Source organism: Watersipora subatra, chromosome 1 (genome assembly GCF_963576615.1).
Source record: "Watersipora subatra chromosome 1, tzWatSuba1.1, whole genome shotgun sequence".
NCBI classification, from domain to species: Eukaryota; Metazoa; Bryozoa; class Gymnolaemata; order Cheilostomatida; family Watersiporidae; genus Watersipora; species Watersipora subatra.
This window is the reverse complement of record NC_088708.1, coordinates 11,180,213-11,207,867: the sequence shown is the minus strand read 5'-3', so window position 1 is coordinate 11,207,867 and position 27,655 is coordinate 11,180,213. Positions and strand designations below refer to the sequence as shown.

The following is a 27,655-nucleotide window of genomic DNA, read 5'->3' as shown; positions in this document are numbered from 1 at the left end:
TTTTGGACGCAATAAGTTTGCTAACATAACTCCAACTTATCAAAGATCTCTTAAAAATGTGCATTGAAAGGCCAAAAATTATGTCTACCAGTTGATATCTAATGCTTGCAGTTAACCTGCGATGATATTATAGCCTATGTTCTACTTTGCAATTTGATAGAGCTTTCAATTTTTATTTTATTCTAAATTTGAAGACATATTTTTATTTTATTTCTATATTTAACAGTGTTGCATAAAAGCTCATTGCACTCATTGATATGTTTGCTACAGTTTGCAGCTAAAACTAGCTTTCTATGTGCAATAGAAGAGGAGTTACAAGCCTCGATCCATTGTAAGATCAGATTACCGCGATGATGCTATCAAACAATATGCTATAAATCTGCAAATTTATAGGTTATACAACAATAATCTATCAAATGCTACAAATATATATTCATGAACAAGGTACATAAACAAACCATACTTATAATACATGCAGAAACAAAAATTAATATTTTCGAAACAAAAATATTGGCACCATTTGCTTGGCCAGCTGTGGTCTGATTGTTGCGTTCAATGAAATGAAAAATATTTTGGTTGTGCAATACCTTAAATAAATGTAAATGATGTAAATAATTTATTATTAATAAGATTTTGTGGACACTTTTTTACCAATCATTTGTAATATGAGTTTGTAAACGTCAAAGAATGTCAAAGTGGCAGTCAAATGGAGGTTGCGTTCAATTAAAGGGTGGCGCTCCATTTTTCTACCCATCTCCCATAGTGGCGGTCAAATAGAGGTGGCGGGCAAATAAAGGTGGTGGTCAAATAGAGGTGGCGGTCAAATAGAGGTGACGGTCAAATAGAGGTGGCGGTCAAATAGAGGTGGCGGTCAAATAGAGGTGTTACGGTATATATGATAGCGATTAATATATAATATTAATATATATTCAACTAAAAATATGGATTTATTGTAACAAATTAACTGCGATCACCTGGGTGAAATATTAGTATATGTATATATCTAAGTGAACAACAACTGAGGCATTTGAACTGGAATGACTTAAACTAAGCAAACCTTAATTGTTTCTTGCAAAAGATTTTAAAGTGACTAATATTTCACCTGCTTGTCTTTTTGTTAGGCCTATACATATATATTCAATTGTTATTAGAAATTTTTATGTGAATTTATTCATTATGATGTCTAATGTAATGCTTATTTAGACGCGCAGTAACTAGCTTACTCTCTAAGGCACTGTCAATGTTGTTCTCAATACCTGGCCATTGTCGGACTATTGGCCATTGTCTGCAAAATTACTGTCATGATAAGACAGCAATTTTGCACAGTTGTGAGCAGATAAATTTGGTAGTATGTATTAACTTTGTGTGCGTTTTCCAGCAAGTCACTAGAGATTTTATCATTTCAACACACACCATCACACCCAGACACTAAATATTCACCAACAAAGTAATGAAATTTTACTATGATACAAAAAACTTTAGAATGAAGGTCGAGAATGATGGGAGAAATGATAGCCATTGACTAAGTGAAAATGACTTTTTTGCACAAATGTGGCATTGAAGAATGGTTAAAATGATGTTAATGTGCATTTTGCAGGGACCTCTGAAAATTCAAAAGTAGAGAAGTGATAATGCAATGGCAAATCATGTGGTTGGTGATGTGATAATAAAGACTGAGGCTAAACCCGCTCTCTCAGAATTGGCTGTCGTACAGCAGTTGCCAAATTTGGCAAACACACTTGCCAGCACTGTCAGAACTACCTCGGCATCAACTGGATCACCACTGAACTCTTCTGTTCACAACCTCAATAACCGTTTGCCGGTAAATAGCTGCATATATGTTCAATTTCTTTTAAAGGTCTGATTGTAGAGTTGTGACTGGCTCGACTCCATTGATATGAAGAAAGGTTTTGCTTGGTTGTTACTGGCTATTTATGACTTTAATGAAGTTTCAAAGTAATGAGTGTTGCATTTAACAGTTGGTATTCTTAAATTTGAGTAACAAAAGTATTGAAGCAGAGCATACCAGAAGACCTGACCAATCCCCGATATATGCAAAGCAATAGTTTTTATTGAGTGGTTTTACTTTGAAGCAGCAGAGGCTTGTTAGGTTAGTAGCTAGTTTATTATGAATCATTGTTAAACTGCTGTATGTATCAGGGAGTAACAAACCATATTTTCTCAAATATATTTTTATTATTTATAATTTGCTCATTAATGACTATTATATAGACAAATACTCCGATCTCAATTCCGAAGGGCATTCTCAGAATAGGCTCGGATGGGAAGGTGTTCATCACTCATCAGTTACAACAGTCATTGAAAACGAACACATCTCAGCCCACAACACGTTTGATAGCATTAAGTGCAGGCACCACGATAGCATCTACGGTCAAAGGAATTTCGACTACTCCAGCTAATACGCTATCAACATCTTCTGGTAGCCAAGGTAAATAAATTTAAAGAAGTGATACACAATCAAACCTCAACATATGGTCGCCTCTACATAAAGGTTTTAATGTACAAGTAATGTATTCTTATTCTATACATATTTTTATTTAATGTATCTGCTTTATTAGCAGTAAACCAAGCATTGACCGGAATTTTTTTCACTTTCAAGACAGCCGGAAACACGTAGATTTTCAGTGCCAATTGGTGCACTGCTTTCATGACAGCAAACGATGAATGCGTTGAAACATTGAGAGCAGTCGCCCTTCATGCGTTTTTTGAATTTCTAATTAGATAGAATTGGAATTGAACGTTTATATAAAAAATCGAAGTTCTAAGGTTACCAATTAAGTTTTGCATTGTTTGGAGTGAGCCTCATTGGTTGCGCATATGCTTGGAGTGAGCCTCATTGGTTGTGCATGTGCTTGGAGTGAGCCTCAGGTTGCGCATGGAGTGAGCCTCATAGGTTGCGCATGGAGTGAGCCTCATAGGTTGCGCATGGAGTGAGCCTCATAGGTTGCGCATGGAGTGAGCCTCATAGGTTGCGCATGGAGTGAGCCTCATAGGTTGTGCATAGAGTGAGCCTCGCAGGTTGCGCATGGAGTGAGCCTCACAGGTTGCGCATGGAGTGAGCCTCACAGGTTGCGCATGGAGTGAGCCTCACAGGTTGCGCATGGAGTGAGCCTCATAGGTTGTGCATGGAGTGAGCCTCATAGGTTGCGCATGGAGTGAGCCTCATAGGTTGCGCATGGAGTGAGCCTCATAGGTTGCGCATGGAGTGAGCCTCATAGGTTGTGCATAGAGTGAGCCGCGCAGGTTGCGCATGGAGTGAGCCTCGCAGGTTGCGCATGGAGTGAGCCTCACAGGTTGTGCATGGAGTGAGCCTCACAGGTTGCGCATGGAGTGAGCCTCACAGGTTGCGCATGGAGTGAGCCTCACAGGTTGCGCATGGAGGTCTGACAGTCTGCTCTTACAGCTCATCCCTTATTTCTCCCCAAGAGACACATCCAAGATCAAAAGTAGTCCGTTAGGAAAATAGTGTATTAGTTTTTATCATAGTTTCATTGTTCACACCCAACTAACTTCAGCGAGATCATTGATGCGATGTGAATGCATGAGCTGAGAGTTTGGCTGGTAGAGGTGATCAGGTTGCACATATCAGCCATTAGCACACCAACCCCTCTCCCCCAACCACCAGTATGTACAGTTATTTGGTGCACACCAACCCCTCTCCCCAACCACCAGTATGTACAGTTATTTGGAAGTTATTTCATAAACTTACGTACTTTTTCATGATCAACATTTTTTGTGGTTCTTTTATAAGTTTGTGAATACATTTTGTTTGGCTACCAATGTGTGAGCAGCTAACATAAAGCTTGCTGTGAGTGAAACATTGTTCACTTAAATGAATTCCTGCCACTGCTAGGGTCTGTCCTTGAGATTTGTTGATCGACATTGCGAAAACGTGCCTTGCTCGAAACTAGGTGTATCGAAAGATAATGGGAGTAAAAGTTCATTCTGAGAGTGTGAATGTCTTCACTGTTACCACATCCTGTCAGAATTGCGGCCTCAAGTGGATGTAGAAATAATGATTTAACAACCAGTTGTGTTTGTGAAGAACATTGCACTGTTTATGAAGAACCAAATTTCTGATCAGCATTGTGAGAGCGCCCACCTTTAGATTGATAACGTGTGGAGCCAGTCCCGAGGGTTCTATCGGGTTAAGTACTTTAACGGGGTAGTCTGTTAGCTCGCTTATTTGAGGGGTTTTGTCAATAGACTTGTAAACGTGCACCTTATCAGGTAGATGTTCAGAAGTTGCTCATTCAGAGCAGACACAATACTGTTTTCAGGAGCTAGAGTAGCTTTTTGGGACAGGTTATGGGTTGGCGTGATTTTATTGTAGATCTCCGAAAACAGCTTCCGTAAGTTCTTCAGAATTTACAGCTGCGGCAACTGACAGGAAGGACACGTAGCCTTTAAGGTCGGACTGCATTTTAAAATCTCCAATAAAAAATAAATTCCTACGCAAAAACAGAAACGTCCTTTTCACCCGTGATTTGTGTTCGCAAATTGGCACCGAGTCTTAAATGTTTTATGTGACACTAAAAGGTGGACGATTAAGACATGTTCTGACAGCCTTAGCTCGTATACCCGTTGGAATAATTGGCAGTGTCTGCTAAAATCAAAAAGTGTCACTTCACCCATTGAAGCAGAGCAGTCTCTGATGTCCTTCAGTGACGTATCAAGGGCTACATTCCAAACAATCCAATTGCAAAGCTGACGTACACTGCCTTTATTAAAATTTGTGGTTATGTTATATAGCATGTGAGCCTTTGACATATCACGAGACAGTTTAAATGTTGAGTAAGCAGTTATCCTTCTTGGCAGTAATTTGGTGGCAATACCTGAGAAAGCGACAGCTAAGGCTTACCATTATTGCGACTCGTCTGCAACTCTCGAGCCAGAATAGATTTGCTAATAAATATTAATGTCTCTTATCCACAGTGTTGACAACTGCTTAAAACGCAGCCCTTTGCTCAGTCAGGTGTAGGAGTTATTCCAGCTGAATGACCACTGGAAGGCCAGATCAGTAAGCTGTCACTCTCTATGTCCAATGTCCATTATGGCATCTTCAATGTTGACCAATGCCTTGTAAATGATATCAGAATGAGGAATTTCTTCAGTAAGACATTGTTGTTGAGCCATCTTCAAGAAATCCTCTGCCGATTCATCACAGAATGTATTCTGCAACAGAGCAGGGGGATCAGCCATTCGGCATAAATTGAGCATGAAAGCAACTAGCTGTCGCAATGCGTGAGATGTTTTCAGAAAAGGGGCTTTTGTTAGCAAAGCTTCCCACTAGGCGTTTTTCTCCAAGAGACTTCTGTGGTGGCAGGCCTCCTTGAAGGTTGCATGCAGTACACCATTAACTGTACAAATGTTTTTAAAGCTCATTGGACAGACTATCTCTTAAAATAGCCAGCAAAGGAAAAAAGCACTCATGCTGGCTTGCGGGAACAGTGTAAACCCTTCCTAAGCAGGAATTGCGTTTTACTCCTGGATACCCATCACTGAATTTGCGACTCGTTTTTGGAACTCATTTTTTACTCGACTGTACAAAATGTGAGAACACCTGAGAGTTTAAAAAAACATACAAAGTTATTTCTGATGAATTATCATTGACACGAATTACTGTATCTTTGGTGAAGTAAATTCATTGCCCATTGGGTGGTATATTGACCAATCGCAGGATAGATGACGCTGATGTGTAGGGCAACAAAATTCTCCAAACAGCCTCACAGCTGCTGAGGAACTGGCAAGCTAAGTAGTCCAAAATTACATTAGGTCATTTTCTCTCTGTAGAACAAACCCAGCTGCTGATGAACTTTTGTTAACGTACTTGCATGTGTATTTCATTCACTTGATTTACCATCCATACAGCAAGGGCAGTAATTTAAGCCAGCTTCAGTGCATTCTCACGAATTGTAGAGAACTTCATTGTTTTGAAAGGTTTAGGGTCATCTGGCTGGTTAGAAATCTCTGCCAGGTTGATCTTATCAATATCTGTTGAACGAATCCTTGTAGCCAGCCAAGTAAGGATATGATCGTGCCGCAGTCCTCTTCTTTTGCCATGTAACAGGACACGTGTTGCTTTTGACAGGCTTGAACGCTTGACCCTCGACATAAGTTTAGACATAATTTAGACAAATCCATAAGTTTAGACAGTTATAGTCTGGAAACCCCTGCTAGAATTTCAGGTCATTCACTTTCAGTTTGACTGAGGCAAAATTCTTGGGAGATCAAGCCACTGGAGGTTGTACATTAAGTAATGAACAGGTCGAGCTGGCTGCAATGGCACACATATATTATAGGATTCTGGGTTATTTCATGCATGTATCATGGACTTCCTATGCCAGTTAAACAGAGGATGCGGAGTTTTTCAATGTCATGCGTGTCACCATCACCCCTTGAACTGTCACCACTGGATATAGGAATCTGACTATAGTTTAGTTTGATTTACCTACATGAATCTTAATATCCCTGACTCATATTTGCAGACATCAACAGTATACTGCTGGAATAATAAGCTAAACTGGTGTATGTGATTAACCAGTCCATTTCTAACCATAAAATAGTAGCAGTAGAAAACTTTGCAGTTGACTGTTTTAACACCACCACATTCCTAGCTCAAATGCCAGCAAAACTAAATTTTGAAGTGGTAACCATTTTCACCGAAAAGAAAAAGAAGAGAATACTGGAAAGTGCCATAAAATCTGTAGGTTTTAGAAATTCTGAGTGTGCTACCTCTGCCATTAATGGCGACGTCTTAGTGGTCCTCATGAATAACTGCTGCAACTTCATTTAACACAGGTTCGTTCTAGCCGCGTTCATGCCCTCTTACAGACTTTCTGCCAGTGTCTACGATGATGAAGTAGTTCGGTAAAAGTTCATTTTATTGAATTTTTCATACCGCGAATGTAGCTACTAGCCTGGTGTAGCATGGCCTGAACATGTGACATCACATATTTGCTCAGCGTTTGCCTTAAAACCAGAGAATCTGTCTTTCTATAAGAGTTTTTCTGAGACGTACATCGGCTTGCATGTTATAGTCTGTGATGAATTAAATTTGAATCAAAGAAGGCTATTACAAAGGTCTGGGTAACAGTGAGCATATTAGATGGTACACCTGCTCCTAAATCATAAAAGTAGGCGTCCACCTGTTTTTAACTATCTGGTTTGCTTCAAAATTGATCATCTAAAATTGGCATTTGTACTGCCATATAATCTGTAAAAGTATATATATCGTGTTTGAACTAGTAAGTAGCCCTAGGGTTGGCATAGTATTTCCTATGGTGGTTATTACCGCCGGTTTATAACGGTTTTTACCGCCCCGAGAAAAACTCATTTATGTCCAAAAGTTTGAAAAAGTGGGAAAAACTAAAAAACCTTTCTTGACAAGTTGACTAATGCTTAAGCAAAGAATAACAATACACTCATACCATTACCTGTCATAGAGCTTCTTTATGACGCTTTAACAGTACACAGGATAAGAAGCGCATTACCTTTATAATTGGTTTATTTACTAAATATTGAATAAAAAAACCAGATTCCAAGATAGCATTCGTTTATTTACATATATTAAATATTAATAGTGAATAAAAAGCAAAATTGAAATGTGTGAAACATGATAGTAAGCATAATATAACGATTAGAAAATAATTGAAAAACGACAACACATGAAGATAATGCCAAGTAGTAGAGATCGGTGAACTGAACCAACGGATTAGAGTATTGAGAATTGATTGCCTAAAAAAAGTTAATCCTCGTATTCGGACGAATCATACCGTAAATAAATTGTTTTTATGTTTCGGTATCAAGCTACCAGTTGGAACGCTTTCTCCACTTCAACTCTGCTGCGCAGCTTGGTCTGCACTAAGGAAAAAGGGCTAAACAATACACCTCAAAACAGTTCTATTATTGGATTGTAAAGACTCATCATTATTTAACGTTGGCCCGTATCTTGGGTGTTGGTTTTTTCTAATTTCTCCCACTTTTAAACACTATTTTATTCCCATTGCTATTGATTGTTACAAATATAGAGTCACACAACCAATTGTTTAGTCTAATTCTCCGTTTTTATTAAATTTCTTTGTTTAGTAAAGTATTTGGTTAAAAAATTCTGGCGTTATAATATTTCCCAGGTGTTCCCGGTTTTTACCAGTTGTTCCCGGTTTTTACCAGTTGTTCCCAGTTTTTACAAGTCATTCCCGGTTTTTACCAGTTGTTCCCGGTTTTTACCAGTTTTTCCCGCTGCCCTGGGAAAAACAGTTTTTTCCGGGAAAAATGCCAACCCTGAGTAGCCCACATGAAGGTTTCCGCGGTTCTTGAAGTGGAGGGAGAGCCACTTTGCCACACTGAGCAGATGCCAGCAGGCTCGCCAGGCTATTCTTAGCATTGCGAGAATTATGAACGCGATCCATAGACCCTATGCTTAAAATCGCTGCGTACATTGAAATCAGTGCATGCGCCGTAGACAAAAGCGTGATTCAACCAGTATGATCACCAGGGAATAGAAACCTCAAACTCCGACCTCCACCTACAATCAATTTGCAATCTTTCAACTCGACCTGACAATTCTGCAAGTCATATGTGCTCCTGCAACACAAGTATTTGCAGAATGTTTATGAACAACTTGCAGTAGCTGCACAATCAAGATGAACTATTGGGAAATCAACATCAGAAAAAGAAAAACACCAATTAAAGTTTCTAGACACTTCGAAAATGCAAAATTGAGTTAAATCTGAAGGTGCAAGTAATAAGATAATGTATTATACTTCTATATTTAACTTAATAAAATTTGCTCAGCACTTTAAACAAAATGGAATTGTTTTTAACAATCTCAATGTGGGAAATCTCCATGTATAAGTAGAAGAGCTGTGCAAAACTATGTAGCTTTTGAATCTAATAGTGTGAGGGAAACGCGTCGCGAGCAGAGCCGGTGCCAGCGTGACGACCAAGTGACAGGCCGGGCCAGGCCTCCCCCTCTCGCCCGGAGGCTGGGCCGGCGATAAGGTAGAGTGACGCGGGTCACGTAGCCACCAAACATACGGCGGAAAGCGAAACCACAAGTGGGCGGAGCCAACAAGAACGAAGCAGATAAAAGAACAGACGCGATGGAGAGGCAGGCAGCGCAGCTCCCTGCATACGAGAGACACTTTATCCTTATGCTGTGTAATATTTATGTATGCATGACGTTGTTATATTAATACAACTATATTTATTATGTAAATATACATTGTATGCTCAGATAACAACTCGGTCTTCGTGATTACTCCGCTTGTGGGAAACCGAGAAAGTGGCACGGTAAAATCCACCACACTGGCAGCAGCAGTGGGATACTTAGCCCGAGCCCGAATCCACAACAACCGAGTAAGCACTACGAGGAGCAAACCTGATCTCGGCTGCTGACCTTGCTTATAAGCGTCGATTGAGCACATCGGGGTTAGCTAGCACTCGGACGGAAAAAGCACACCGGATCCGGCTGCCGACTTTGCTGCAGCATCGCTCGGACACACCAGATTGGTGAAGGCCTCAGAATAAGAAATTACCGAGACGTTATTCCCTGCTATTGGCAGACCGTGCTGAGGCACGCAGTCGACCCCCAGTAAACAGGCATACTCTCGAACAAGATGCAAAGGAGAGCGCAGAGCGTGGCACTGACCGATTGGCCGAAGTACCGGAGTGCCTAGCAATGGCCCCACGAACTGAGGCCCCCGGGCCACAGTTCAAGACCCCTCAGTACAACGGGACCGGCGACATGGAGTATTTCATCCGCCGGTTCCGAGAGGTGGCGGAGGCCAACCGACGGACGAATGGAGCCCGCCTGTTGCATCTGAGAGAGGCATTCCGAGAGGATGCCGAGAACTGCGGAAAGGCAGGCGAGGTGGGAGCCATCTTTGAGATGCTTTGGGCTCGGTTCGGTCTCTACCCTTGACAAGCAAGGACTCGGCTAAACAGCCTTTGGAAGACGGCGACCGCCTCGCTACAGGAGCACGCCTGTTAAGTAGAACGCCTAGTTAAGGTGACCTACGGGGACTTGCCGGTACCTTACCAGGCCGATATGGCAAAAGAATTATTTTGCAACTCGTTTAATGACACCAATCTGCAGTGGCATTTGCTGGCTGTGTCTATGGTGACCTTAACAGATGCTGTGCAAGTCGGCACGGAATTTTTGCAGATCCGGCCAGACAGGAGGAACCAGCCAGAGGTGCGAAGCATTGAGGAGCTCGGGAAGACCAAGCCGCGGTGGTCCAGGATGCCACGCTGGACCAACTCACTGAATTGGTCCAACTCCTCACCCAGCAAGTACAGAAGATTACGGAGGAACACACACCCCGTGAAGATGTTCCCACAAAGCGACCCCTGCAATGTTGAGGGTGTGGGAAGATAGGGCACATCCGAAAGGGTTGTGCCCTAGGGGTAGACCCGCTGTTCCGGGAAACGGTAAGGGGCCGCAGCAGTAGGGCCAACTACTGCCTGCACTAAGGCTCCGAAGTCTCCACCACCCGGCAAATACCAGCGGGCGAGACACGACCCCTAGAAGCCGACAGGAAGAGGGACCGACTCCAGGACAGCGAAGACAGGACAGGCAGGGTCGTGCTGTGCCACCCTCATGGCCAGACCAACCCGGACTTCGGATCTCCGGATCTTCGGAACTACTACGAGTCTTTGGGAGGATTGGACCCAACTCCTGTCCACAAAGAAAAAGAGACGGACCCCGTTGCCCCCAGACACCGAGGAGCTCGAAAACCGAGGAACCCAGAGAGACAGGAGAAGCAGCTAGCCGAACCTGTTGGTATCTCTGCAACCCGGTGGAAAGACACAACCGACTGACCTAGTATTGGCCAGGTACGACGGCCATGGTGAGAAGAATGGTCAGGTGCTGTGAGATCTGCCAGGCGGCTAAGCACAGTGGCAACAAGGGAGCAGGTAGCCGGCAGAGGTTTTACGCAGGTCGCCCCTGGCATAAGGTGGCAGTAGACCTGGTTGGACCAATGCCGGAGACACCGAGAAGGAACCAGTGGATCCTGGTGCTAACAGACCATTTCACTCGGTGGCAGGATGCACTGGCCCTCCCGGATGCCACGGCGCCTGTAATTGCCAATGCGCTGGACGAGCGAGTATTTTGCTACATGGGCTTGCTGGAGCCAATACATACGGACCAAGGGGCACAATTCAAGAGCCAACTGATGAAAAAACTGTGCCTGCTATGGCGAGTGGAAAAAACGCGCACCATACCACCCTCAGGCTAACGGCATTGTGGAGAGAAACAACCGGCAACTGGGAGACTCGCTACGAGCGCTTCTGCTAACACAAGGACAGAGGAGTGGGACAGACTGCTGCCCGAGCTGATGCGGGCCTACAGGGGTACGCCACACTCTGTTACGAGCGAAACAGCAAACCTGCTGATGTTTGGCTGAGAGTTTTGCCTCCCTGACCTGTTGGAAATCAGCCCGCCTCCGCTGGAAGAGCTGCCTTCCCACCAGTACGTGCAGGAAACACAGAAGAGGTTAGAAGCGGCTCACGAGCTACTGAGGTAGGCCCAACAGGCGGTGAGACAGGAGGACCAGGAAGTGCCATCCCTATACACGTCAGGAGAGGGGGTGTGGCTTCGGAACAAGCACTGGTGAAGGGGAGAAAACTCCAAATTACAGGTCAAATACGTGGCCCCTTTTAAAATCATAAAGGCTTGGGCAAACCATACCTATTTGATCGAGAGACAGGGCCAGTCCTCTATCCAAAATGAGGGCTGGCTCAAGCCTTACTATGCCTGTGAGGAAAAGCTAGGCCAAGCACCAGCTACACTAGAGCCGTGACGCGGCCCAAACATGAAAGGGACTCGCGCAAAAAGGCAGGAGAGGGACTGCCAGCTGGAGCTGGCAAGAAGGCAAGCAGAAGATTCGCACAACGAAAGACAATAGGCAGTGAAAAGGAAAGCCAGTCAGAGTTGGCTCGGAAGCAGGCAGAGCGGCTACTCCAATCCAATCAAAGGATAATAGCTGATGGTAACTCAGAACAAAGGGAGCTGACCACAGAAGAGTCAATTAGTGAGGAACTAGCAGATCTGCCAACCAACCCAGCACGGACTGAAAGCCCTTCCCCAGCTCACCATGGGGAGGAGTTTAGGGAACTCGTACGACATAACCCCCGGCTGGCACAAGCTACGGAGCCACCGGACAGATATGGCGAGTGGGCATGGCTGCAATGATTAGTAGCCAATCTGGGCCTGCCTTCAGACAGCAAACAGGTGTGTAGAGGATCCGAGAGGGGGTAAAACAGAGGTCACTTACACTTACACCCTGCAGCTACACAGACAGTCTCCAGGAACTCTGCACTACTACTACTACGAATACTCTTATCAACATGGCTAGAACAGGTGAGCTTGCTAGTTTGCTATCTACCGAGCCTTACCTGGCCGAACCCATGGAAAGTGACAAGGAAGCGAGGCTGGTGGACTTGCTGGCCCAAGATGAGGAGTTTGCACTCTCAAGCCAAACTGCCTCTGACAGGCCGGTAGGTGTCACCAGCGACCGAGTGGCGGAGTTCTCTGGCCAGGCTGCCTCCTCGAGCTCTGCTCGAGTTGAGTCACACCTGGTTGACACTCTGTCAGTCATTGGCCAGTCTCGACCCGCGAGGATAGTTGGTTTCAAATCTATCTCCAATGGCCAGGGTGACACCGGTAACTCGGCCACGACCGACTCGACAGCGTCTACCAAGGAAGTACTCGAGATACACGAGAGGCTGGATTGGGTGGCCGAGATTGAGGTGGCTGAGATTGAAGCGGCCGACACGGCTGAGGCGGTTTGGGTCTCTTACATTTTAGAGACCAAGTCTAATCAGTTGCCGGCATCTCCCAAGCCCAGCAGGAAGCCAATCGTAAGGACGTTTCGTAGACGGGACCACTTGGGAGAAGACACGGGCCACCATTTCGGCACCTTGGACCTGTAACCTCTGCCAGGTCGAGACAAGCACGCAGAGGATCCGGCGGCATGTCATGCAACACGTCGCTATCTTTGTGTGCCCCTGCCGATGTCAGCACGTGTCACGCGACCAGCTGATGTCACACAGGAGGACCTCTGGAGGCGGTAAATGCGAAAGCACCATCTACCTGGGGGAAGGACCACGCAGGCAGTCTTTCTTGCGCCTCCGCAGATGGCCGGCAGACCTGCTTGTGCGGGAGTGTTGGCCCACACTCACCCCACCCAAGAGGCTGGCCAGGGCCTCGACCATTCGGGCAGAAAACAACCACCCCCGGGAGGAGCCACGACGAGAGAAGCCAGAACGAAAGCGGCCCGCACCTAGGAAAGAGAAGGTTGGACCCGCAGACAGACGGCCTTCCCACCCCTATAAGGAAAAAGAGAACTCTCCGCCGGTACCAACCCTACCCACCAGAGCGGACCGACTTCGGAACCTGTTTGGAAGAGCGGTTCGGGAAGGAGGAGCTCCGGCGACTGCGAGGGGGCCACTGCGACCGGTTACAAAAGGATAGACGCCGTTGGCATCGGATGGCCATACAGGCTCGAGGACTCGTTAGGGGTGCCCAACATCGAGGCCAAGATGCCCTGTTCCTGGAGGACACGATCTCCCAGTGGGAAAAAGAGGCTCGACAGCACCGGCTCTGGGCCCAAATGTTCTCTCCCTCCAGCGTCGGTCGGATGGCCCCTATGGCCAGTCCTGGGGGGGAGAGTGTGAGGGAAACGCAACGCGAGCAGAGCCGGTGCCAGCATGATGGCCATGAGAAAGGCCGGGCCAGGTCTCCCCCTCTCAGCCGGAGGCTGGGCCGACGATAAGACAGAGTGACGCGGGTCACGTAGCCACCAAGCATACGGCGGAAAGCGAAACCACAAGTGGGCGGAGCCAACAAGAACGAAGCAGATAAAAGAACACACGCGATGGAGAGGCAGGCAGTGCAGCGCAGCTCCCTGCATATGAGAGACACTTTATCCTTATACTGTGTAATATTTATGTATGCATGACGTTATTATATTAATACAACTATATTTATTATGTAAATATACATTGTATGCTCAAATAACAACTCGGTCTTCGTGATTACTCGGCTTGTTGGAAACCGTGAAGGTGGCACGGTAAAGTCCACCACAATAGATTATCCATTTGGAAGGGCAGAAATTAAGAGGTTTGCGGAGATCCATTCATGCAAAAAATTGTACCGCATAAAATAATTTGTATATAGCAGCAGATGGGTGGTTAAGAGGCTGGTTCTCGGGAACCAGAGTTTTAAAACCAAATGTGTTTGGTGACCTGAAAGCATGACGCATATGCATGTGAAGTTTACATGAAATCAGCCAAAATATGAAACGCATAGAATTTACACGCACTCACACAAAGACAATGTGGGATTTATTAATCTACTTGTAGATATAATTTACACGAAGTATTGCTTGGTTAAGTTTTTGAGTGACACAACGTTTATTTCTACAAGGCAATTCACTTCAGCATAATATAGCAAATACCGGAACGGATTAATTTTTTACACCTATATTTGATTGTAGTTATAAGCCCAATGTAGCCAAACAAGCCCAATAAGCCCATTGTAGTTATAAGCATCAATAGTCACAAAGCGTGATAGTGAGAAAATGGTGACCGGATTTAGGAATCACATGTGCTAAGATGAGACAAGCGAGCATCAGAAGTCTTGAGGCAGTGTAGATAGTGTTCGCAGTCTTGATGTTTTCTGGCTAGCATTTCACCTTGTAAGCCAACAGTTTTATAGATACTGTAATTAATCTGTCGCTGATCTCTTCTGTTCGATGTAAAAGAATCACTAGCATACTTATTTAGAAGACTTGCGTGAATGTTCAAACAGTTGTACATAATTTAATTATTTTCATTGATTTTCATGTTTACTCTTGTTACATTTCATCCTAACTTTCAGTTGGACATTGAGATCAACTGACCATTAAATTTCACATGAGCTGGTGTGATTGCATCGGTATAGCAGGCTTTGGGTGATGCAAGCATTTGTGATGATATAACTCCAAATCATGGTATGGCCTGAATGCAAGGCTGAAAATTATGAAGAAAGTCAAGAAATGCTGCGCTTTAATGTGTCACTAAAATTATATCAACTGGTGTACATAAACTACCTGTGTACATAAACTACTGATGTTATTCTCGATACATTTATGACTAATATTACATGAAATTTGCTTAATGTTATTCTGCTAGCTGTATTTTTTAATAGTTTCTGTGGTGATGCACGTAGAGGAATGAAAATACTAGTTGCACAAATGCTGTCTGAAACGAGTAGCAATGCGCTCAGTTTTCCGACTTATTGTCTATATTTGGTTAAAACTTTGGCATTTTACTTTAGTATTGGTGAAGCGCGTCAAGGCTATAAAATAGTATAAAACCTTCAATTGCTCCCATATACGTGTAGTTGTAACAACTCGGGAAGATTAGATACTGCTGAGGTGAACATGCATGGGTTGAATTGCTACTTTTTATTTGTGGAAGCAATAAATGGCTCTTCATTCACTAAACATGCATTGATAAAATTCAAAGACAATTAAGTTACCGCCAACTTTGCTAGATATCTATATTAAATTGTAAAATTGTGGTGTACCAACCGGCGAATTACATTGCTCTTAACTAAGACAGCATTCTGGAGGTTACAAAATGTTTGTATGACGGTGGTAAAAAATGCAAAATGAGACCGATGTACACTACTATGGGTGAAACCAGCAAACAAGTTAGCTTGAGGTCTGGCAGCCAATATTTGTATATGTTTTTGCTTATTTTAGGCAGAACTGGTGTTACGATTATTCCCCCAAGATCTACCCATTCACATCCTTCAGGGGCGTCCATCAACCCTAACGTTGTTCTATTGAAAGGTATAGACAGCTTATGAGATTAATTTGGATTAATTCCGATTAATTCCTAATGAGATAATTTGGTGAAATGTTTTTCCACCTGATTCTACGCCCGAGTAAAACTGAGTTTCATAATTTTACTTTATTTTTTATACTTCCATTTTACGTAAGATTATGAGATTTTAGTCGCCATGCACAGTATATGGATTTAATATAATGCCAAAGTTTCAATTTAATTAGATTAGTAGATTTTGAGAAGTTCCTGAAATACCAACGGCATATTAACTGGCCAAGAAAGGAGAAACGGTTTTAATTGGAACATTAGTTTTTAAAGACAGACTGATCGAAATTCCCAGTAATGAAGATAAAAATAGTAAAAAATAGAAAGCTTCTCCTCAGCATCAATAGTTTTACCCTATTTGATTTTCTATTCATGAAAAATATATACACTCAAATAGGTTAGTGTTCATCAACCATTATGTTTTTTCAGTTACCTCCCAAACATCACAACAAGTAGGTCAATATCTTGTGCTCTGGAAAAGTTTGAAAAAAATAAGATTTACTATTTTTGATTTTTACTTTTTTATAGTGTATTCCAGGCTTCGAGCTTTAATATGCTATTCAGTTTGAAAAGAATTGTACTACTCCAAGTGTTTTCACAGTTGATTGAAAGTTGTTACTACGGCCTAGAATCAGTGGGCTTATGTATGCAGGGTTAGCCTTCAAAGTGTTAAATCAAAGTATTGGTATACCTCTGTGATCTGGGCACCTCTGCTTTGGGTACTTAACTTTTGTAAACGCTTGGGAGTATCTTGTCTAATTAAAGCATGGCAGTCAGGGGCTTGTAGTTGCCAGTTACAAGCTCTCTACATAGTTTTAGTTTTTATATTCAAACTTTCATTTCAAACATTTCTTAGCTATCAGTTGTATATTCATCGTCTGATCTAACTAGTGTGAGGGACACACTATCAGTAGTTTATATGGTATTTACATTTACAATTTAGGGCATATGCTCGACCAACTGGCATTTCTATTGGTAGACGACGCATCACACGACCACCACATACACACATGTCACACGCATGTAAACAGATACACACATCACAATCCACCACACACATATCACACATGCACCACATAGACTATACACACGCTAAACACCTATCACATACCCATACTACACATATCATGCATGTACTACGCGTGTACTACACACATATCACACACATACTACATTTACGTATCATACACACCGAGTTGTCATACAGAGTCGGACGGTTTACTGAGAAAGTTTGGTCAGAGAGTGCAAAATCACAAGCGCATATCATATACTAGAAACTCTTGCTTCAAACCTTTTAGTTTGTCAAGCCAACCAGTTGATCGAAAATAAAACTGCTTGACGCATGACTGACTGTAGCATGTAGAGTTTATGGGTTAACTGTGTGTATTCATGTGCCTATATCCGTATGCCTATATCTGTATGCCTGTATCCGTATGCCTATATCCGTATGCCTGTATCCGTATGCCTATATCCGTATGCTTGTATCCGTATGCCTGTATTCGTATGCCTGCATCCGCATGCCTGTACCCGTATGCCTGTATCCGTATGCCTGTATCCGTATGCCTGTATCCGTATGCCTGTATCCGTATGCCTATATCCGTATACCTGTATCCGTATGCCTGTATCCGTATGCCTGTATCCATAAGCCTATATCCGTATGCCTGTATCCGTATGCCTGTATCCGCATACCTGTTTCCGTATGCCTGTATCCGTAAGCCTATATCCGCATGCCTATATCCGTATGCCTGTTTCCGTATGCTTGTATCCGTATGCCTGTATCCGTATGCCTGTATCTGTATGCCTGTATCCGTATGCTTATATCCGCATGGCTGTATGCGCATGCCTGTTTCCGTATGCCTGTATCCATAAGCCTATAGCCGTATGCCTATATCCATATGCCTGTATCCGTATGCCTGTATCCGTATGCCTGTATCCGTATGCCTGTATCCGTAAGTCTATATCCGTATGCCTGTATTCGTATGCATGTATCTGTTTGCCTGTATCTGTTTGTCTGTATCCATATACCTGTATCAAAAATGTCGGTATCCATATGGTTGTATCCAAATACCTGTATGCCTGTATCTGTATGCCTGTATTTGTATGCCTGTATCCGTATGCCAGTATCTGCATGCCTGTATCCACATGCCTGTATCCATATACCTGTATCAAAAATGTCGGTATCCATATGGGTGTATCCAAATACCTGTATGCCTGTATCTGTATGCCTGTATTTGTATGCCTGTATCCGTATGCCAGTATCTGCATGCCTGTATCCACATGCCTGTATCCATATACCTGTATCAAAAATGTCGGTATCCATATGGGTGTATCCAAATACCTGTATGCCTGTATCTGTATGCCTGTATTTGTATGCCTGTATCCGTATGCCTGTATCCGTAAGTCTATATCCGTATGCCTGTATCCGTATGCATGTATCTGTTTGCCTGTATCTGTTTGTCTGTATCCATATACCTGTATCAAAAATGTCGGTATCCATATGGTTGTATCCAAATACCTGTATGCCTGTATCTGTATGCCTGTATTTGTATGCCTGTATCCGTATGCCAGTATCTGCATGCCTGTATCCACATGCCTGTATCCATATACCTGTATCAAAAATGTCGGTATCCATATGGGTGTATCCAAATACCTGTATGCCTGTATCTGTATGCCTGTATTTGTATGCCTGTATCCGTATGCCAGTATCTGCATGCCTGTATCCACATGCCTGTATCCATATACCTGTATCTGCAGTGTTGACAATTTGGATGGGAAAAACACTTTTGCCCAGGGCAGCTGGAAAATCTGGGAATATGTGTGAAAAAGCTGGAAAAAATGGGGTAAAGTTGTAATATGTGGGGTAAAGTAAAAAAATTGGAATTATATTGAGAACTAGTTTTTATTTTTGATGATTGCTAACAATTTGGTTTGTGTATACAGGTTATCGCTACCAGAAATGAAATGTTGTTGGAAAATACTTACCTCAGTACAATTTTGAGTGAAGTTCTCAGTGGATTATTAAAAAGTCAAATAGATTGAACCATAGTCCGTGAGTTCCTCTTGGGCTGAGACCTTATCAATGAGTGAACATAATTATGTTCAGTTCAGCTCCATATACCGTATGTAGTTATGTTAAAGACAATCTAATAGTTGTCTTGGGTCGGTTAAAAATGCTGATATGTTTCACTCTAAAAAATAACATTTACCCAGGGCCTGATAGCATTAGAAATTCTGAGTTTAGCTAGTTAGAAATGCTAGTCTGCTCATCACGATAAATCAAAGTAATTTTAGATATAATAAAATAGTCTTTACTCAGTTACTGTTACTGAGCTTATATATAATGCTGGTAAGACGTGTTCATTTGCCGCTCAATTTTCACTGTATTAAGTTTAGCTTGATTATTGAGTATACCATATCCATGTCAGTACAAGGCAGACCAGTTGATAGCATTAAGGCACAATTTGAAAAGATGGTCAATGAGAATGCCAGAACAATGGGTGTGATCTGCAAGAATTGCAAAGCAAAAGTAAGTGCAAAAGCTGATTGTATGGAAACCCATTTAAGAAGCACCTTGGTCTTGGTACTTCTCAAGCTAGCATCTCTAAATCAGTTTTCAAGTTTAGAAACCAAACTATAAATAATCAAACTTTTTTCCTGCTTTTCCCCACTTGACACCTTTGTCCTAGGATGGTAAATACCATCGGCATTTACCATCCTTTGACTAAATCCGTATGTTTGTGTCTGTATGCGGTAAATACCGATGGTATTTACTGCACCGATAATAACGTGCCAACCATGTGTATCTGTATGCCTGTATTCACATGTATGTGTCCGTACGCCTTTGTCTGTATGCCTGTATTCGTATGTTTGTATTCATATGCCTGTATTTTTATGCCTGTATTTGTATACTTAAATCCGTATGCCTTTATCTGTTTGCCTGTACATGTATCTGTATTCCTGTATCCGCATTCTTGTGTCCGTATGCCTGTATTCGTATGCCTGTATTTGTATGCCTGTGTTTGTGTGCTTGTATCTGTGTGCCTGTATCCGTATGCATGTAACTGTGTGCATGTATCTGTATGTCTGTATTTGTATGTCTGTATCCGTATGCCTATATTAGTATGCCTGTATCCATATGCCTGTGTTCATATGCCTGTATCCATATGCCTGTATATGTATGCCTGTAGCCATATGCCTGTATCCGTATGCTTGCATCGGTATGCCTATATCTATTTGTCTATATTCATATGCCTGTATCCGTATGCTTGTATATGTATGCCTGTATTCATATGCCTGTGTTTGTAGCCTGTGACCTTATGCCTATATTTGTATGCTTGTATCCACATGCTTGTATCCACATGCTTGTATCCACATGCTTGTATCCACATGCTTGTATCCACATGCTTGTATCCACATGCTTGTATCCACATGCTTGTATCCACATGCTTGTATCCACATGCTTGTATCCACATGCTTGTATCCACATGCTTGTATCCACATGCTTGTATCCACATGCTTGTATCCACATGCCTGTATCCACATGCTTGTATCCACATGCTTGTATCCACATGCCTGTATCCACATGCTTGTATCCACATGCTTGTATCCACATACCGGTAGCTTTATTCTTCCATCATTACTGCATGAGTTATCAATGAAAATACACCATTTTGATGTCTTAGAATCGAAAGCAAGAGAACTACATGCCTATTAATCCTCATGTTCTTTGGCTGGTAGCGTCTACAGCCAATTACAACTGATATTTATATTTGCAGGTAATACCCGTGCGGTGACAGATGTTGAAAAGCTCAAGAGTTTTCTGGAGAAAATAATAGTGTTAACAGAAGAACGAGCAACAGCTGCTCAGCGAAGTACTGTCAAGCAGGCAGTCAGAAAACTGCTCGTATGTAAAACATTTGAATGTTTTTTTTGTCTCCGCTCCTTTACTCATCTTTATTCAGATGTCTAGCACTAGTGCCTGTTGTCTGTCTTTCTATGCTATTGAGGGATGCTCTCTAATTGACCACTCGGCAAGATGTTGTCAACTTGGAGTATCATTTTTGCAAATAGTTAAAGTTTGACATCTAACCTGTTCAGGCTTGTCATAGATTTGAACTAGGTTTGTACATCAATTGAACACTTAGTACATTGTTGTTCCTTGGATTTAAACATCTTTTTCTATTCTTTTTGCTGACCTAAAGATTCCACAGGTTTTTGTGTTTTCTTGACTACGTCTGTCGATGTTTTTACAATGGTTCAAAAAGTCCTCCATCATACCATTTCATTTTCTGTTATGCTATAACACCAAGGAAACTAGAGTATGGCTTGCAGTGTTATTAACCTGTTGTTTATGGATAGATCATCGTATTTCTGCTTTCATGTTACTCTCTGTTACTTCTAGCAAGGCTTTATGGATGGAGAGGCATTCATTAAAGAGCTGGAGAACGTGCTGAAATGCATGAAACAACCAAACCTCGCCTCATTCATTCATGTCAGTAGATATATTCTTTAATAATGCTGTAGCCTACATTTGGTAAACTTGTTGCCTGAGCAATCGCGTGTATCAGAATATTAGCTCAGAAATTTTCATAATGATAGTAAAATGCTCAAGGTATTCCTTGACCAGTTGACTTTAGCCTTTTTACTCTGATTGTCTCATACTAGCCAATATACGGTATGTAAAGGCATTGTATGTTAATGTACTGTAAACATACACATATAGCTGCTGCATTTTTGCACATGGATTTGCGTTAATGTATGTAGATTTAAGGCGACCTCTGATAAGTTAGTACACTACACAAGTTTCCCTCTATACTAGGCTAATGTGCACTAGGCACTGCAGTAGCATTCGTACAAGGGTGAGTAAAATTATAATACCACTAGACGCTTAATGAGAGTACATTAAAATACACCCTGCTAGCAGTAGCTAAGGGCAAAGTAACATAGCATTACTTGTAGGTATTCTTTCGCACTAAGTACCGTAATACTGATTGATGAAACTCTAGCTACCATGAAACAAATAATAAAATTTTTTACAATGTGTAACTGTGCGTTTTTTCCATTAGCTTCTGGTCAAGTGCAAAAATACTTAGCCATCGGATATTTGTTTCAATCATATAAGACGAATGAAATATTTGCCTGAACTAGAAATTTCTGAAAGAATACCTCTATTACCGATTGTTTTTTAATGTGCAGGAAAGATGGTCCTTGGAATACAATACAATGTCTAACTATTCGGAAGGTTTTGTTAGACTTAGTCTTCTAGAAAGGTCACTTTAATAAAACCATCGTCTCGGTGATATGCGTAATCTGAGATTTTGGTCCTTTTCTTTGCAGGCTCATCTTGCTCAGCTTAGACGCGCGATATGTGAAGGGCGGCTGTCAATAGTAGGCTGCAATGGAGAAGTGATAGTGAATAAAGGCACATGCAATGCCACAGGCGTCCATTTTCAGGAATCTAAGTCTATTAAGCTTCCTTCAGCTGGTGGAGCAACTGTTCTCGTTCCATTGCAACATTCCGTAGTGAGGGGAGCTGCTAGAGAACTGGGAGTTAGGTTTGCTCCAGTGAGGGGACTGGCTAGGGGTGTGTATGTCAGAACTCCTACCTTGGGAGGAGTGGCTAGAGGTACAGCTGTTAGATCTATCCGTCTGGAAGGCACGGCGGGAGGTGTGCCTGTTGGACATGCTACAATGGGTAAAGTGTATAATGTCACATCTGCTAAACAAGATGTACAAAGATTAGTTGCTGGAGGCGTTTCTGTTAAACAATCAAGCCTTAAACCAGTGATTTCCCACCATTCTCAATGCATAAAACGGGAGCCTCAGGAGATGTGTCCGATTCTGCTCAGTCGCAGTTTAAACACCATTCCATGCTATTCATCTCTGGCCGGACCAGTTATGAACGGAAGGTATGACCTTGTACCACGATCATGATCTTGTTGCGCTCTTCAAGTGGGACTGAGTGATTGATTCCGAGTATGTTCTATCCTCTTATAGAAATCATGTTGGTGCGGTGCAGAATGGAGGCATAGTGACTGTTAAAATGGAAGCAAGGCAATCCCCAGACCTGTTTGACTTGACCCTCACTCAACAGTATATGAATAACAAACGTGAGTTCTGAGTAGTTTCGGTGTTGTTTGGTCATAGGATGGTTTGTCGACCTTGTTTCCGTGAAAAGTTCCAAGAGTTAGACAGAGACACAGCTTTTTGTAACGTAAATTATCCATTGCTGGAAATTATTAGACGAAGGAAAAATTATAATTGCTTGCAGTTTGGTTGCACGGGTACCCGCCATCAGGTATCTTTTATGAAGAACTTGTTGATAAGGTCAGCTTGGTTTTGTGAATACAACTCCGAACATTTACATCGGTATTACTCGGTATACCGATGTACTTGGTATACCGATGTACATGGAAAAACACTCCAAATTTCCAAGTTCAAATTATTGTCGATGTACGATCAAAGCAAAACTTTATGATCAGTGTCCCCACAGTTTTAGTGTGAAGGACATATTGTAGAGCTCAGCTTATTAATTGAGAACTAACCCGATATTAATAGTTTCGATTGTAGAAACTCAGCGTATGGGATTTATGGCTCTCACAACTTTATGCATCTACTAATGATACCTCAATTGTTCTCAAGCTGTGTTTACAGTTTGGTGTTCTTTAAACCTCGCTACAACTTGCAACTGTTTAACTAAATCTAATTGAATACTTTCTATCGTGTCACATTTGTTCTGTCACACAGTTTCCGCTGCTGGCTTGAAGCCGTCCAAATCTGAGATTTTAGTGAGACTCATAATTGCATCATGCCGGGAGCGCCTTCGACAACTATTGCTCGAAGCAATACTAGCAGCAGATCACAGGATTGAAATTTACAAGGTATACCTTGTATTTATACCTACTAGTAGCTAGTAGATGTAAATTCTTGGTTTACTAAACCAAGAAATCACCAATTTATTTTGCTGACTCATTGCATCGCTTTCAGTTGACTTCCCTTGAGCAAATGATAATAAAGAGCCGATGTGTAAATAATTTTTTTTACTAAACTCAGAATCTTTTACTGTTAGCTTCAGTTTTTGCTGCTCGTTTTCTCAATATTCATATAACAGTTTGTGTCTACTATAACAAAAAGGTGTGATTTGCCTGATTCCAGTCATTTTTTCTGGCCAAATTTTACATATGGGAGTTGTCCATGTTCTAGCGAATAGCTTTAACTGTTGTGGGCTACCAGTACTTCAATAGATTTTATTTGGTAGAAAGATGTCTTCTTATCGCCTTCCTTTGAACCCAAGGGAGCTCTTCAATTTCTGGGCGATCTAGCCAAGGTTGAACAACAGAAAAATGAAAATGAAGAGAAGGAAATGCTCTTGCGAGTCATGAAAACTCGGTTCAAAGTTGGGGATTCGGAGCAGTTAAAGTTGAAGCAAAGAGCCAAGGAGGCAAGTTATTATTTGGCGATGCTGACCAGCCAGCAGCCATATATTATGATTTATTTACAGATATCGTTTGTAGATGCAGCAGCAATTGTACGAAGAACAGCAATACAATGACGCAAACAGAGCAGCGCTGAACGCTATCGGACCAAGAAAGCGGAAGCTCGAGCAAGTAGAACCTCTACTTAGCGCTTCAGCAAATTCTAATAATGGAATGGTTTCTCAGGTTAGGAGATTCTAGATACGGTCATACCTCTACTCACAAAAGTTGGAAACCCATTTTTTAATACAATTACGATTAAAATTTAAACTCCAAGCTCAAGGTATGTTTCAACATGCAGTGCTTGAATTTTTTCAAAACATTTTGATTTTCTACTTGAGATGAATACTGGAGAAAAATATAAGAACAATAAAAAATATACTCAATTAGTCAAAAGTGGCATTTAACGTAAGTTCTATTAAGTAATTCTGTGTATATTTATGACTACCTCAGCACTATCCACCCATCTTTTGAATTGCCATGTCTACATGTCCCTCAGACAAACTAGCAATAAATACCTCATTTTTCCTTTTGTCATTGGTTTCTTTTTTAGTATCTCTTATGTGATGAATTTTTTTTATTGTATTGTATAATTATATATATAAATTAAATTCATTAGAGTGTACTTCCATAGAAAAATTTAATTCAACATACGATGGTTTTAATCTATATATAAACCTCAGTGTTTGATAGTCTGCCCAGTTATAGCGATGAAGTTTTAGCAACAAAAATCACCTTTTTATTGGATTTGAAGTTGCAACATTCAAATCGCAAGTCTACTAATAAGCGTGCGTAACCACTAGGCTAGACCGTTCTTAAAGTTCTGGACTGTTTATCTATCCTTATCGCAATTGTACACGCTAAACATTTGTTTTTGATTATTAACTAGTATTATTTTTTGCGCTTGTTTTTTTTTAGAAATTTATTAAAAGTTTTTTACCATTACCCATCAATTTTTTAATTTGTAATGTTCAAATGTGCCGTTGCACTCCTATTTCTAGTTTTTGCCAAGGTTTGACCACTAAATCTGTAAAGGCTAAATACTTTTCACGTGGACAATTGTATTATCTCAAGTAGGAGTTGCTTCCACATTCTCTCTCCGTTCGGTCAGAAAAATGATCTGACAAAGATAGTTTGATATCTGTTTTTTATGTTTGTACCAGTATCGAGAGGTACCAGTATCGTTTTTTTTTCAAAGTTTTGATGGATAGTGTCTGCTACAATCATAGACCTATTAACTATATACCTATTAACTATACAGTTAATAGGTTAATAGGTCTATGGCTACAACAGTAACCTTTGTTATACACACACTCGTACGCACTGAATGTTATTATTAATTCAACATGCGATACCGTAATTTTGATTTTGTTTTCTCAGTCCGTATTAATTGTATCATTAACAAATTATTTTTTATTGTAATCGTAGCAAAACAGACAATACGTAACCATCCCTTATTAATTATTTCATTGTTCCATTGTTAACTTTACACACCTTTAAAGTTGTTTTATTTTTTCTCTCAATTGATTTGAACTGCACAAAACACTTTTCTCATGATATTAAGTTTGAAAGTTAGAATGGTAACTGTTGTTATATGCTGAATAAAAATAACTTTTCTATGCAAAGACTTTTTAAATATCTAGGCAGTGCCAGGCATTCATCTAGAATATACATACATGTATATGTATGTCAAGCGGGTCCGGTGAACAATTGAGTGTGTTTTTATAGGTTTTACTGTATTATGGGATTTTATTTTTCAAACTCTCCGGCTCTGTCTATTTTCCTTTCATTGCAAATGGTGATTGAAGCACCTGCTCTTGGCCTCATCGTAACATCAAGCAGTGTCAGGATCTGTCATGTTCCTTCAGTGCTTGTAGTATTCTCTGCAAGAGTATACTACAAGTCCTTGTCACGAGTTGTCTCCACCTGGTAAATTTGCCATTGAACACAAATATTAGCTCGTTATTTTAGCCATTATTTCTGAAATGTGGTCTGTTGTGAAAAAGCCTATTTCATGTAAATATTTCATCACCTTCTAGTTAGTACTTTCTAAAAAAGCTTACCACAGTTTTTTGTATTCACTCAGTGCACATCCTACTGTTTTGATATCTGTTTGTAAAATGTTGCCGGATGGCCTTATTCACATAAATTGCATATTCAGTCGTGGCTAATACTGGTGTATAATCATCTTGTGATTGCATAACAATGTAACATAACAAGATAACAACATAACAATGTAACATAACAAGATAACAACATAACAAGGTAACATACTATTGCATAAAATAGCTTCTTACCAACACATGATGTGGTTGAACTTTTCGCTTTGTGGTAAAGGCCTTTTACAAAGTAACCACCTTGAGGTCATCAGTAAGGCGTGTCAAGTACTTCTGGATAACTTGCGGGATTGCTGTTGGCATGGAATGCCTTGTGGACCAGTTTCATTTCCTGACCTACCTACATACCTGTACATATGTAATTCACTACACAGTAATATATTCACCTTTACTTATGTTTTTAGCTGAAGCCTCGGTTGAAGATCGTGAATTTGAGGGACCTTCTGTATGTCTGTGAAAGAGACCAACACCTCTGCAAGTCTGATCTTTTATACAAGTCACTTAGCCGCTGGAAATGCTAATACTTCTTTCATTGAGTTGGTGCTATAGTCTTTTGACTGATCTCATATCAAACAGTATTTTTGTCCACTCTGCTCACTTTCTGTGTATTTATTATTAAAGTTGTTATTTGACTGAATCTCTACTTTTTGCTGTTTGGTTATGTATTAAAATTTTTGCACTATTTTGCTATGAGATCTCTTTTTCAATTGTTCATTACCAAAGTTTTTCTCAAATGACTGTGATTCAAAAGATTATTATTCTATAATTTCACATTTATTAATATAAACTCAAAGTATATTTATAAAACAGTTGCACCCACCATCCAATGTGACATTATTGCCCTCAATGTGCATATCACACTCTTCAAAACTGCTTGTGGTTATTTTTTGGTTAGATAAAAAGATTGAAGTAATCAGGCTATTGTACTACATGTACAGTTCAATTATTTTTTTATCCGACATTGTGAGTTTCAATATCCAAAGGAGGCAAGTTTCAGGCTCAAGATCAATGTGGGGTTGTAATGGAGATATCAGAAGACACTAAAACTAAGTGACACTTTAGTAAGCTGGAGTTGTTTTCTCGCAAAGTGATTGCATTGCTAGTGTGAGCTCCTTGAAAGCAGAAATGTCGTTCTCACTTAGACGGTAGAAATTGCGA

General features: G+C 41.3%; 1 protein-coding gene across 1 annotated transcript; it reads left to right on the top strand.

The window, feature by feature from the left end:
- Nucleotides 1-1,602: 1,602 nt before the first annotated feature.
- Nucleotides 1,603-27,279, top strand: LOC137408782 (transcription initiation factor TFIID subunit 4B-like). The gene is made up of 10 exons (XM_068095368.1): nucleotides 1,603-1,822; nucleotides 2,233-2,449; nucleotides 15,777-15,866; nucleotides 20,682-20,809; nucleotides 21,308-21,397; nucleotides 22,243-22,814; nucleotides 22,903-23,015; nucleotides 23,653-23,786; nucleotides 24,164-24,566; nucleotides 26,902-27,279. The coding sequence occupies exons 1-9, from the start codon at nucleotides 1,637-1,639 to the stop codon at nucleotides 24,455-24,457; spliced, it is 1,824 nt and encodes a 607-aa protein (XP_067951469.1). The 5' UTR covers nucleotides 1,603-1,636; the 3' UTR covers nucleotides 24,458-24,566; nucleotides 26,902-27,279.
- Nucleotides 27,280-27,655: the final 376 nt, after the last annotated feature.